Source organism: Hoplias malabaricus, chromosome 14 (assembly GCF_029633855.1).
Source record: "Hoplias malabaricus isolate fHopMal1 chromosome 14, fHopMal1.hap1, whole genome shotgun sequence".
Lineage (NCBI taxonomy): Eukaryota > Metazoa > Chordata > Actinopteri > Characiformes > Erythrinidae > Hoplias > Hoplias malabaricus.
This window is the reverse complement of record NC_089813.1, coordinates 3,115,683-3,129,638: the sequence shown is the minus strand read 5'-3', so window position 1 is coordinate 3,129,638 and position 13,956 is coordinate 3,115,683. Positions and strand designations below refer to the sequence as shown.

General features: G+C 44.2%; 1 protein-coding gene across 2 annotated transcripts in view; it reads left to right on the top strand.

The window, feature by feature from the left end:
- Positions 1-4,840, top strand: part of olfml2a (olfactomedin-like 2A) — a 32,553-nt gene extending 27,713 nt beyond the window's left edge. Inside the window, exons 6-8 of one of the 2 annotated variants that reach the window (XM_066643964.1) lie at positions 1,638-1,940; positions 2,962-3,147; positions 3,570-4,840. In XM_066643964.1, coding sequence (XP_066500061.1) covers positions 1,638-1,940; positions 2,962-3,147; positions 3,570-4,174 — 1,094 coding nt within the window. In that variant the 3' untranslated portion in view covers positions 4,175-4,840. Of the gene's footprint in view, positions 1-1,637; positions 1,941-2,958; positions 3,148-3,569 lie in introns of both variants that reach the window. The other variant, XM_066643963.1, reaches the window with a different exon arrangement.
- The last annotated feature ends 9,116 nt before the right edge of the window (positions 4,841-13,956 follow it).

Below are 13,956 nucleotides of genomic sequence, written 5' to 3'. Positions count from 1 at the left end.
ATGACCCAACAATGTAATTAATCATTAAATGATGTAACTGAACTACTTTAGCACAAATCGTATTACTTTAAAATGACTCTAATGACTCTGGACGTCTAAGGGTTAATGAAGTCAACGTGTAATTAGACCCTGGTCTCATGGCTGTTGTTTTTAGAGCAGACGCCAAGCCTTTTATTGTTCCAGAACATTAACTAAATCAACGTCTTCATCCCTGGTTCTGTTCTGAGAAATGGATGGGAATGTTCAGTAACACTGAGGCTTGGTGGTTGTTTGGGTTTTGGCGAATTGTGTAGAAACCGCTCCACAATGTCATTAGCTCTACTTTCAGAATATAATTCCAAAGCCAACAGATGACAATCCACATTGAATTTCACAATAAATAAAGATCCAGTGAGAAACGTTTAATTACTGTACATTTACAAGACTCCATTAAACCCCCAACCTGCTGTAAACCTGGATCTGCACAAATCCATCAGCAAGGTCCATAAACGGCCTCTTTCCTCCAGTACATTCTTCTTGCTGGGAGTAGTTAATAGTAATTGTCAGCACCAGAACAGCTTGGAGGCAGCGTAGTGAACTCCCCTGGATTTCAACTCCTCGTTAAAATGTGTTCATGGTGTCACTTTCTGCGAACGTTTTGGTGGACATTTCTGTTGTTGTCTCAAGATTTGTCTTGGTTTGTGCCTCTGAAATTGTTTAATGAGTAATTTATTTCTTTAATTATTTCCAAATTTGTCCTCATTTTCAATTCCAAACTTCAGGGAGTCTCCTCTGTTCCCACACAGTGCTCAGGAGTGTGAGGCCAAGCCACTGCTTCTTTTCAAACTGCTTTCAAACAGTTTACCTCATTAGAAGAGCATGCAAACTATCCAGATCTATCACATCAGCTGACAGATACCTGTGCTAGCTTACAGCATGAGCAGTGATGAGGGACGGGGCCATCCCATCGAACCTGTGATCTCTTTGTGTTAGGGCCAAAGCTTAGAGAAATAGATTTTTATTCAAGATCATATGTTGGCTACCCTGAAAATAGCATGAGCACTCATTAATCAAACATAATGCATTTTTAAACTAGTGGAGTGACCCACTCTGTGGAGCACTAACTGGTTCATCCAGGGGCTACAAAGCAATTGTGTTCATCTCATGTGAGATGCGTGATGTAGAAACAACGTAAGAAGAAGTGTTTTAAGGTATAAATGTAGGCGAGGTGAGGGAGGGTATAGGAGGGTAAGCAGTAGACAGCCTTGGCCAGTCGCAGCATTATCCCACTTGTCTCGTGACGCAGAAATACCTGCTGAATTGGTGTCTGTCCTCGAGTGCTCATGGGTAAAGTGCCAGACAGCCCCACAGTGCAGGAAGAGGGGGCTTAGCTCAGGGTCTGTTCCCTGACATTGTCTCATGGAGATGTGTTTTTTATGGCCCGAGATGAAAGGGGCTCACTCAGAGAACCCTGGGCCCAAACATCACGGCTAGAGACTGGGTTACAGCGCAGGAAGTTGCCATGAACGGCGTCTCATTAATAATAAATACGTCTTTTGATGAGAGGCTGTGGAATCTGAAGCACTGAACTGTAGGTTGTAATCTCTCCTCCCTGTCTTTCTCCCTCTGCTTCCCTTGCTGTTTCTTGGCATTCGAAGAAAGCCCAGCCAAAACCCACACCGTCCACCAGATCGAGGGCAGAGGCGGGTCCGAACTCGTCCTGGATGCCATTGAGGGCACCACCACCCTGGCACCGACCACAACAACAACAACCACCACCTCCACCGCTGCTGCTGTGAGAACAACAACAACAACAGCTGCTTCCAAAACAACAAGTGCTGAGGAACTCTTGACCACGAGTTCCACTCAGGCCACTCCAGCTACAGAGAGACCGGTCATCACAGTCACACTGGGACCAAGAAGCAAGGACAGTGCTGGAAAGGTTAATGCTAACAAAGCAGGTACTGTTGATACCTCTTCCTTCTTTTCTTTGGGCCTCTTGTGTAAAGTGGTGTTTCCCAGTTTTGACACTAGGGACCCTAAGAAGGATCATCTTTTATGTTCCACCTCCAAGCAGCACCAGTCCTAATGGTGACAATCATGTGAACCATGTGTTCATAAGACTTTATAAATACATTTATGGTGCTTTTCCACTGCATGATACCTGCACTACTCGACTCTATTTGACTCTACGTTCTGGTACCAGGTTGGTTTTCCACGACAAATTTCAGTGTTGTTTACTCATGGCGTTTTGGCGTTTTGTTGTTTTGGCTTGGAACTGAACACAGCTCCATCCTCAGTTCAGACAGATCAGTAGGCCATTTATGCAGCGTCCAGCTCTCGCTGGATTCTTTCATCAGCCACAGATCCAAAGAGCATTTGAACCTCTTCAAAAGACCACGCCATCATGATTCGGATAAAACAAATGCTGTAGCTGCAGACTTTACAGATGGAGAGTTGGTGCTGGTCGTCTGCGTTGCGTAGCGTAGAGTGACAACTCTCTCTGGACAATCAGCGCTCTGCAAGGTTTACACGCCACGGTTTAGTCTCCATTTGGCTCGACTGGATCCAGGTAACCAGACACCAACTTTACCCAGTGGAAACGTAAAAAATCTGAGTAGAGCCAAGTCGAGTAGAATAGGGACAGTGCAGTGGGAAAGTGTCATTGTAGGGTGTTTATAAGACTATGGTGGTTCTACTTATCACTCAGCTGGAGAGCACCCACAAGCCCACTTTCTCTAGTGGGCAGCGTGTTCAAGAAAGTACAACTGACCTTGTTCTTTGTGGATGGGTGTTGCTAGTCAATCTGTGTAGTTACTAAATGATTTAAAAGAGTTGAAAACAGTTGGTATCTGGCGCAGATGTTCTTGGGGGCAGCAAATATCTGGATCATGTGGATGCACCTTGTGCAGTGGTTCTGAATCTTAAAGAAGTTTGGAAGGTAGTTAAGCGAAGTGTCTACACTCTGTTCTCCTGCAGCAGGTAAATCTCTGGAGTGTGAGGGCACCATTGCGTCAGTGGAGATGCCCGAGAAACACCACAGCTATGGCCGCAACGAAGGCGCCTGGATGAAGGACCCTCTCGCCAAGGACAACAAAATCTTCGTCACCAACTATTACTACGGCAACAACCTGGTGGAGTTTCGCAACCTGGAGAATTTCAAGCAAGGTGGGAAACCAACTCATAATGTAACATTAGGCGTAGAAATACGTTTAAAAGCATTGTTTGTGTGATGTATAATACTAATTCAAACATTCTCCTGCTCTTTTGTCATTTTATTCAACAAATATAAGCTAAAATGTAAGCATAGTATGCCATGTTTATGGTCACTAACATCAAAATCCCCATCTTTAAATCATCTAAACCTAAACTCACAGGTACTTTTGGATAGAACAGAGCAACTCCATGTACAGCGACACGATTTCACCAAACAGTGCAAGATAGGATTTTGACGGACCTTATTTTCTAGTCTAATTCGGTAAAAAGGTGTTGAGGTAGCCCGCTACAGCCAAGATTCCTCAAAGTTCCAGGACTCCAAGACTATAACTGTTGCCATAAATGTAATCTGTCTCTCTCTCTCTCTGTCCCAGGTCGTTGGAGTAACCTCTACAAACTCCCGTACAACTGGATTGGAACCGGTCACGTGGTCTTCAACGGCGCCTTCTATTATAACCGAGCTTTCACCAAGAACATCATCAAATACGACCTGAGGATGCGCTACGTCGCGGCCTGGACTCTGCTACATGACGTGGTGTACGAGGACACGACGCCGTGGAAGTGGCGTGGTCATTCCGACATCGACTTTGCCGTGGACGAGAGCGGCCTCTGGGTGATTTACCCATCTCTGGACTATGACTACTCGCACCACGAGGTCATCGTCATTAGCAAACTGGACCCTGGAGACCTGTCCACGAAGAAGGAGACCACCTGGAGGACGGGCCTGAGGCGGAACTCCTACGGGAACTGCTTCATCGTGTGTGGGGTCCTTTACGCAGTGGACAGCTACAACCAGAAAGAGGGCGAGATCTCCTACGCCTACGACACGCACACCAACACCGAGGCCGCGCCCAGGCTGCCCTTCACCAACGAGCACGCCTTCGTCACCCAGGTGGACTACAACCCCAAAGAGAAGGTGCTGTACGCCTGGGACAATGGCCATCAGGTCACCTACAACATCCACTTTGTCGACCAGTGAGGGCTTCTGCGCACAGCGGATCCCACAAACTTTTGTTTGTTCACTTTCTTCCAGGACATCTGGGCTTTTTAAGAGGGAAAATTACGAGACTTAAAGGTGTCATTGTGGTCGTGTGGTGCTTCTTCTAGTCAAGCTGCATTGACATTTTCAAGTGCTGCATAACTGACGTTGGGTTCAGCTTCAGGTTAATATGTTAATATATTGTATACTGTAAAATCAAGCTTTTCTACTAATGATAACCAGGAAAGATTTGACTTGAAGAAACTGCCAAAGACAAAAGGGTAAAATATAAAATGGACGGCACCATTATGCACCTTCAGGAACATTTTATTAAAATGGATGACCATCACCACAAACCCACTCCATCGTTAGTTCCACTGAAAACGTTTGTGGTGCTTATATTAAACAGGTTGTAATGGCGTATGTAAATTCCTCATTTATACTCAGCTATTCATTCTGTAAGATATTAATTCATTTTGCATTGTAAATATTCTTCAGAACCTCTCACTGAGATATTTGTTACATCAGTAAAGTTATAACATGGTTCTGGTATCGTTCAGTGTTACTTAAACTCCTGGATGAGTTTTATTAGATCTGCAGATCGATATGTGTCATGTATGGAGGAAATGTTCCACGTTTTCTGCACAGTAGTTAAAATAAACCTTCACTCCCATTACCACGTGTTGCTTAGAGAGTCTGGTGCCAAAGAAGGAGGGGACATTTGTGGGAGGTTCGATAGGAAGCAGGTGGAGCTTGAGATGTGCATCGTTCCATATGATTTAGTTATCTCTTAATTGTAGTTAAGACCTATTACCTACAGCATAATCAAACTCACAGTGGAATGAGCCAAAGACTGGCAGAACCAAGAAAATATGAATAAAAATAAGTTTATTGTTAGGGCGTCACGGTCACACAGCTCCAGGGTCCTAGAATTAGAATCAGAATCACTTTATTGGTCACTGCGCTTACACACACACACAGGTATTTATTCTCCTCATATGCCTGCAGCAGTGGGCACCTGGGGGTTAGGTGCCTTACTCCCAGCTCTGGGGATCGAACCGGCAACCTTCCGGTTACAAGACCACCTCTGTAACCACCAGGCCACTGCTGCTCTATGGCTGACCTGGAGGTTGTGGGTTTGAGTCCCGCTCCGGGTGACTGTCTGTGAGGAGTGTGGTGTGTTCTCCCTGTGTCTGCGTGGGTTTCCTCCGGGTGACTGTCTGTGAGGAGTGTGGTGTGTTCTCCCTGTGTCTGCGTGGGTTTCCTCCGGGTGACTGTCTGTGAGAAGTGTGGTGTGTTCTCTTTGTGTCTGCGTGGGTTTCCTCCGGGTGACTGTCTGTGAGGAGTGTGGTGTGTTCTCTCTGTGTCTGCGTGGGTTTCCTCCGGGTGACTGTCTGTGAGAAGTGTGGTGTGTTCTCTCTGTGTCTGCGTGGGTTTCCTCCGGGTGACTGTCTGTGAGGAGTGTGGTGTGTTCTCTCTGTGTCTGCGTGGGTTTCCTCCGGGTGACTGTCTGTGAGAAGTGTGGTGTGTTCTCTCTGTGTCTGCGTGGGTTTCCTCCGGGTGACTGTCTGTGAGGAGTGTGGTGTGTTCTCTCTGTGTCTGCGTGGGTTTGCTCCCGGTGACTGTCTGTGAGGAGTGTGGTGTGTTCTCTCTGTGTCTGTGTGGGTTTCCTCCGGGTGACTGTCTGTGTGTTCTCCCTGTGTCTGCGTGTGTTTCCTCCGGGTTTCCCCCTGCTCTATGGAGAGATCACAGTAATACGGTCAGTCTCCATGTATAAACATAAACAAACGGTTTCAAACTTACAGAGTACTTCCCCCTTGATATTTGTCATTTTCCTTTTTCAGGTCAATGGTCATCCTTGTTCTGTCCAGACAGGAAAGAGGACGCACCCTCTCAACGTTTCCAGGATTTTCAGTGATTTCAGCAGGGACATGGGGGTTGGGGTTTGTGTGACTGACGGATGGGTGTGTGTGTGTGTGTGTGTGTGTACTGGGAGATGACCCAGGGTTGTGGTTTGACTTTGATGTTCCTAGTTGGTCCCAATAGGCTCTAATTCAATCCCACCCACCTACCCACTGTCCTTTGAGGCTTCCCAGCAGGCTCTGCTTTCCATCAGCTGCTGCCAGTATCAATACAACAGTAATGAAACACTAATAAACCCAATTTACCTGTCACTTCCCTGCGCTTTGTTTCAGGACGTGACACAGGCGAGGCTCGAACATGCAGCTAGAACACGTTTGTTTAAATCCACAGGATATTTATTTAAATATAGAAAGTCACACCCGGATATTTTGGGCCTTCCAGGCTATGATCTCACCCTCCAAAACCCAGGATGGACATTTATAAATTAATTATAAACATTAGTGAGGTCAGGTACTGACGTCGGGTGATTAATCCTGGATCACAAACACTAATCCGAGTCACCCCAGAGGTATCAGATGTGCGTACGTCACTCTACACGCCACCGCTCAATGCTGGGGGGCTTTAGACCACTCTGGCTGTTGCTAGGCACCGTGCTCATGCGCATGATTCATGACGAATGGTCAGAGACATTTCTATTGTCCAAGAACCCCTAAAGATCCTCTTTGGCAGAGCCACAAACCTCACACATCAGCTCAGCCTTTCCGAAACACACCCAGCTCCAAATCAACGGCACTGGAGCCGCCTTCGTCTGCACCATTAAAAACATAAAAACATTTGGAAACCTGGATCCCGAGCCAGGAACCGCCAGAATCTCTCTAGGCGCAGAGGTGCCCCGGATGACAGGATGATGGACAAGCGCTGGTGCTCTGCTCTCGTGGCCTGCTCCTAATTTTAATATTTCCATTGGACCCTTGATTTATTTGAAAGGTAAATGGAGCTTGGCTCTGATCAGGACCCTGTTGGGACGTGTGTCCACTCTGAGACTGGTCTTGGTAACAGGCCTCAGGCAGTGATTTCCACTTATTTCCACTCAGTTAAAATCAGGGACTTATCTCCGTCAACAGGCAGAGACATTTAAAGCAGGAGAAGGTGGTTTTATTTTTTGATATATTTCTTGAAATCGCCCACTCTTTAAATCCCAGAGAGCAAAGAAACTGGGGAGTGGGGGGCGGGGGGTGTTTGCTCAGTGATTTCTGGGAAGACCACCACTGGTTAAATCGAATTTTAGACAAAATGCCATTTTTAGCCCTTTTCCATTCACAGTCCAATTTACAGATTTTTCCTACATTTCTTTGTCTTTTTTTAAATTTAATTTCTTAATTATATTTTAAATTAATTTAAATACAAACAGTGCCAACATTTTAGCCTTTAGATCCATTTTAGATCAGTCCTACACATTGTTTTATTTCTCCCAGTTGTTGGTAATATTCATATTAATTTATTTTCCAGAATAAAAGTCTCTGTTTTAAAATAGTTTTGAGGAGATTAAAAAATAGTTAGGGGATCCATGGTGGAACGGCAGTGGCTTACAGTCCACATATTAAGCCAGTGGACGGATATAGGCTTGCTCTCTAGGATCCCAACATCAATTTATAAAATAAAAGCTTTGACGACATAAAGAAAGAAAATCTTATATACGTTTATACATGGGCCACAGGAGTGTACAATCCCATCATTCACTCAGACCGAACATAAGAGTCTTATTATTGAATCAGATGTGACACATGAGGTCCATGCAGGAAAAAGCCCCAGTATTGTGTTTATTTCCTGACTAGCGCTGCTATTTAAAATTTGCACTGTCACAAACATCCCAGTAAACATTTAGCTGTTGATTCAACGTTGAAATAACGTAATGACTGCCGTCTAATCAACGTTCTCTTAAGGTTGAAAATGACAGTTGAAAAGACGTCCAAACACAGACATTGAAAAGATGACTATTAGACGTATTTTGGACGTCCATTGACGTTAATAATTGGTCCCGAAATAAATGACTTGTATAAAACGCGTTTTGGACGTCCACTGACGTTATCGATTGGTCACCACTTAACTAACCTTTTAAAATGGATTTTGGACGTCCATTGACGTTTAAAACATGTCCTTGATGGACAGACTACATTTAGACCTATTTTGAACGTCCAGGGACGTTCCTTGTTTACTGAGTGCTGTACTCCCAATTTATGGATATATATAAAACTACAGTTACGGCACACTGACAGATATAAATGTTTGTTTTATCTAAAATACATTGCCCTTTATCAGTGCAAACAAAACAAACAAACAAATAAACCCACAAAAAAAATACCCTGTACTACACATGGAGATATTTGAGATTCAGCCTTAGTGTTTTGGCCGATTGCATTTCTGTGGCTGAGGGGTGGGAGGAAGTAGGGGAGGCACTTTATTAAATTACTAATTTTGTACAAAAGACGTTTGTCCCCAGTGTCAGGATAAAATATACTGGAAATCACTGGTGAAATTGGAAATAAATCATTATAAATAGTTGGGAGAATTTGGCTCAGATAACGTGAGCTTCTCCAGTGAATGTCCCTTTTAGCCAAAGGATGTGGCTAAATCCCAATTCTGGTTTTATTTTATTAAATTTGTTTTAATAACAGTGATTTTACAACTTTGTTTTTCATTGAGCTCTTGTTGTTTCGACTTAGGAGATGCATGGACTCATTGTCTCTTCCACTCGTCAAAACAAATTCCTAAAAACCTTGTGGTTAATGTGGCAGCATTGTGCTGAACCCCGTAATTAACGGTCTCTGATCAATTAGGTCCAACAACATTTTCTAGATGGGATTTTACAACCAGCTCATCAGTCACTTTAATCAGGTTTACGTTGCGTTGTCCACAATCTTAATTGTCGCTGTCTCTCATTGTAACAACCGTCCTCTGGGAGCCTTGGGTGCTTCTATAGGTTTAGAGCATTCACCCACAGCTACTAGGTCGTTATGAGTGTAATTACAGCGAGAAACCCCCAGATTCATGCTCTCACACAAAACAGAAAGCAAAATAGGAGCTGATTTCGCAATCGAGGCGTAGCATCTGATACACACTGCAAGGATTACAACACAGAGCGTCTACAGCTCCTCTCCTCTGGGCAGATTTACAGCTGATGAATGACGAAATGAAGGCTGGTAATTGAAACATCACCGCAGAAAAATTTGTGTGCGACTTGGAAGATGGTGAATTTGGAGCCATTCCCAGGCTAAGTTTTCACTAACACGAGGTTCACTGGGTCTTGACTCTTTGTGGTGATAGGAAAGTCTGTTTTACACTGAGCCACTTCATGCGCCATGAGCTGATATGAGTAGCTAAAGCCAATGTGGCGGCCCTGGCCCTATGGGATTTTCCATATTATGTTAGCGCCAAGCTATCTATCTAAAATATGATGCTTATATTTTTGCCTCTTTAAATTAAACACAGACCTTTAAAGCTTGCAACAACATGAACATAGATCTCTTACATGATCTCGTTCACTGTTATCCCCCTTTATTAACTGAAATATAGCTGTTGTTTCCTGGAAGATTCACTAAGGGTTTTTCAGACATGGCATTGTCAGTATTTTAATGGTAAGTCGGTCCAATCAAAGCGCTGGACCCGAGTTTGTTTAAACGGAGCCAACCAGACCCAACGAGCGCAGAGATGTTAGATCACTGAGTAGAGAAAGTAAAAACAGAACTGAGCAAAACCAGAGCTGTGCTGAAATCACTGCTGTGCGCTCGGGGTCTGGGTGAACAGCGAGCGGCTCATTATCATTTAAAGGCACAGGTGCTGAAAACGGAACAGGGCTGTTTAGTCAGGAACAACGCTGCAGGTCAAGACCCCAGAACTGTGTTCCCTTGTGGACAGGGGGAGAAAATGTCTATAATATTATCTCAGTTAAACTGAACAAACCAGGATTAAATTACAAAGCTAAACAATGCTAATTTGGCCCTGAGGGGTTCTTATATGTCACAGAAAATTGCACGCTAATGAAAGCTGCATTCATGAGGTATGACTGTAGTTATGAGGTCAGGTGTGTTGCAAAATGGATAAATCCTATGTGGACAGTAGCTGGAAATGAGACCCATGAAGTGTAAATAGTCAGTGGTCAGCGTTTGTTAGCGGTTAATCAGGCCGCACTAATGACCCCTTTCTCATGTTTCTCTCTGGTGCAGTGGAGAGGTGCAGTGCTTTGGGGAACAGGATGTTAGAGCAAATGGAAGACTGAACAATTGTAATCAGGACCAACCCCCCCCACCCCCCCACCCCCCCACCCCCCAATCCGACCTCACACACACACACACACACACGCATACACATTCATAAACAGTAGACAGCCACTGTAGGAGGCTATTGTAGCAAAGACAATGGTGTCTTTGGGAGTGATGGAGTGAGTCAGATGTCACTTGTCTGGGCTCCAGTTATGGTCAAGAATCACAGGAATTCTGGCCTTTGCAGTGAAGTCCCACTCAGGCTGAAGAAAGCCTGGTTTTGTGTAGGGTTTTCCCCTCTGTCGGACACAAATTACCCCCATGACATGGAAGACGTATGTCTTTCTTACAGAAGAGTCCTTCAACCAGTGACTGAAATATACAGCTCCTTGGAGCCTGTGGAATGCAGCTGCTGTTAAAGTAGTGTCCAAGCAGTGGTGGAAAGGAATTAATGTCTTATAATCTCACAGTGCTGAAAGAGATGGGCATGGGTGCAGTTTTGGATTCAGGAATGAGGGCAGTACTTTTTTTAAACTCTTGAATATTTGATATATATTGGATGATTTATCACTATCACAATACGGAAATGAATAGAATGCCACACTAAAAAAAAGGTGCTGTGTTACCATGGATATTTTGCCACCATAACAATGTAAATGTAGAGGCAGTCATGGCCTGGTGGTTATGGAACTGAGCTTATAAGCGGAGAGCTGCCTGTTTGATCCCCAGAGCCAGCAGGCCATGACTGAAGTGCCCTTGAGCAAGACTCCTAACACCAATGGCTCCCCGTTGCTACGGCTGTCCACCACTCCGGGTATGTGTCTCACTGCACCCTAGTGTTCACTAGTGTGTGTGTAAATGTGTGTTTCACTGCACGGATTGGGTTAAATACAGAGAACAAATTCCTCTGTGTGCAAGCGCAGTGACAAATAAATTGATTCTAATTCTCTAATTCTCTAAATACATGAGTGTAGTGCAGCCAATGACATATGGGTACCATAACCTTGAAAGTAGTGTAGTGTAGTGCAACTAGTGGTGAACTGTATAGGGAGTGAATTGTACCACAACAAAATGGCTGACACAATAAACAACAAAATGGCTGACACAATATACAACAAAATGGCTGACACAATATACAACAAATTGGCTGACACAGTATACAACAAAATGGCTGACACAACAAACAACAAAATGGCTGACACCATATACAGCAAATTGGCTGACACAGTATACAACAAAATGGCTGACACAATAAACAACAAAATGGCTGACACAATATACAACAAAATGGCTGACACAATAAACAACAAAATGGCTGACACAATATACAACAAAATGGCTGACACAATATACAACAATATGGCTGACACAATATACAGTGCACCGTTAATATAACAACGTTGGAACATGGAAATATGGTCTAGACAAGCAGGGACGTTTTCATAGGTTCCACAACCGTATAAACATGTGTACACTCTACAAATAAATGCATGTAATGCAAAACTGGATACAGGTCTAGCACCTATGTGCTGCTACTGTAGTGCATCTATGAAAATGGCTGCAGTGTTACCATGGAAACTGCGATACAAAAGCTATATATTCATTTTCACTACAACCTCCTAAATTTTTTGCTAAAATTAGCCCCACCAAAACCGGAAATGCTGAAATGGAGATATCTAACGGAGGTATCCCCACACTGACCCTAACTCTGACATGTTGAGCTTAGACTCCAGAGATCTTATATAAAAATAAAGCTTGATGACAACCCTACCTATTGTCCTACATTCAGCACCCCGCCCTCCTGAGGCCTGGAGGACTGACCCAAAAGCTCCATTCCCAGCGATCCTCTTGGCTCTATATATAGGCAGAGTGGTCTCTGTGGACGCCAAGACCTTACACGGAACAGAAAGATCAAGGCTATATCCAAACAAGCCTGTTTAAACAGTGCTGGGGATTTATAAACTCCTTGTGTGACCCTGGGGTTAGGAGTTGTTAAGGAAGAGGCTTTTTAATTTACAGTGTTTGTATGATGTGAGTCCACAAAGGGCTGGAAACACAAAGGAGGATGAGTCTGTTATCGATCGCTGGATCCACTTATGGATGATCGTAGACAATAGGAAGTGAGAGAAGTAGTCTCTCGTGTGTTTATTATGTTTGGTCACTGGGCAGAGGTCAAGATAAAAACCACTGGAAAAAGGGGATGGTCGGGAATGACTCATGGATAGGGGGAAAGTTGCAGTTCACATGGATTAATATTAATATCACAGAGCATGCACGGTGCAATATGTGGCCAAATGTATGTGGACATCCCTAATAATGGGTGAATTAAACGACTCCAAGGGGCACTGACTGTGCGCACAGGGTTCCTCAGCCAAGCGTTCGCTAGAGGAGTTCAACACCCTGGTTTAGAGCTGTGGACTATCGTCAAATCCTCACAGCTATGTTCCAACCCTTCTTAAATGAGTAGAGACTGTGGAGACTGTATTAAAGCAACATTAGGTTGCATTTTTATGTCATGATTACAACTCTAAAAATCATTGGGATGGCTGTAAAAGTGAATTACACTCTGCAAGTACAGGGGATGCCTTGGGGCAAAAACACCAGACCTTACCTAGTGTTACTTTAATGAGCTGTCCACAAACATTTAGCCACACAGTGTGTATTCACCTGCTATTGATAAAGCCACTGTTTGTGCTACTGCATTCTTCACATGTAACACAGCAGGCTCTGTTCGCGTCACTATTATGGGGCTGTTTTCAATAAGTCCAACTTGTTTACAATTATCCTCAAACAATACAAACAGGGTTTATTACCAGACTCGATGGTGGGATTCCTTTTAAAAAAAACACATGTGAACTCAACTTCTGCGGACCCAGCAGTGAAAAAGGGACGAGTCTGGAAACATAAACAGTGCAAATGTCTTGCAGAGAAGTCGGGGGACGGTCCTAGGAGGAGCTGATATGACCAAACAAACCGAACCTAATGAGACGAGGAGAGGGCTTTGCGCCGTTGTTCTCGCTGGACGTTGTGTGTGGCAAGAGGTTCATGTTGTGAAACGAGATGTTAGATGTCGATATCTGAAGAACAGGGGCATGCTGGCAGAGAGTAGACTCAAGGCCAAGGGAAATACACACGGCACGAAAGCCTCTCACACACACACTGAGGTTTGTTTTCGGTGGAGTGGTGTGTTGTGTTATATTAATGTTGTTTTAGCTCAAAGATGACCCTTCGTACACAGCAGATATTAAGGACAAGCTGCATAACTGTAGCCACATCTCCACGTCTTCAGCCTCGGGCCTTGTTCACACAGGTATTATTTCAAAAAACAAGTTTTTTTCTAGAAAACTCAATGTAACGTGAAGTGTGAGCACCATCGTCTCCTTATTCACGCGAGATGATGATGATTGAGCCGTGCACAGCCAGAACAGCACTGGTTTTAATACCTCAAACAGGACAGAAATGTCCAGTTACTCTTACATCATAACGAACAGAGGCGCCCTCCATTCGTTCCCACCACACAAACCCCACCACCAGTGCCACCAGCTTTAGCTGAGACTGGGTCCGACCTCTAATTGGTGGGACAACAGCGAGTCCATGGCTTTTGTCTGTGTGTGAACTCCTTCTCCTGCACATTAAAGTGCAGACCAGCATGTTTTGACA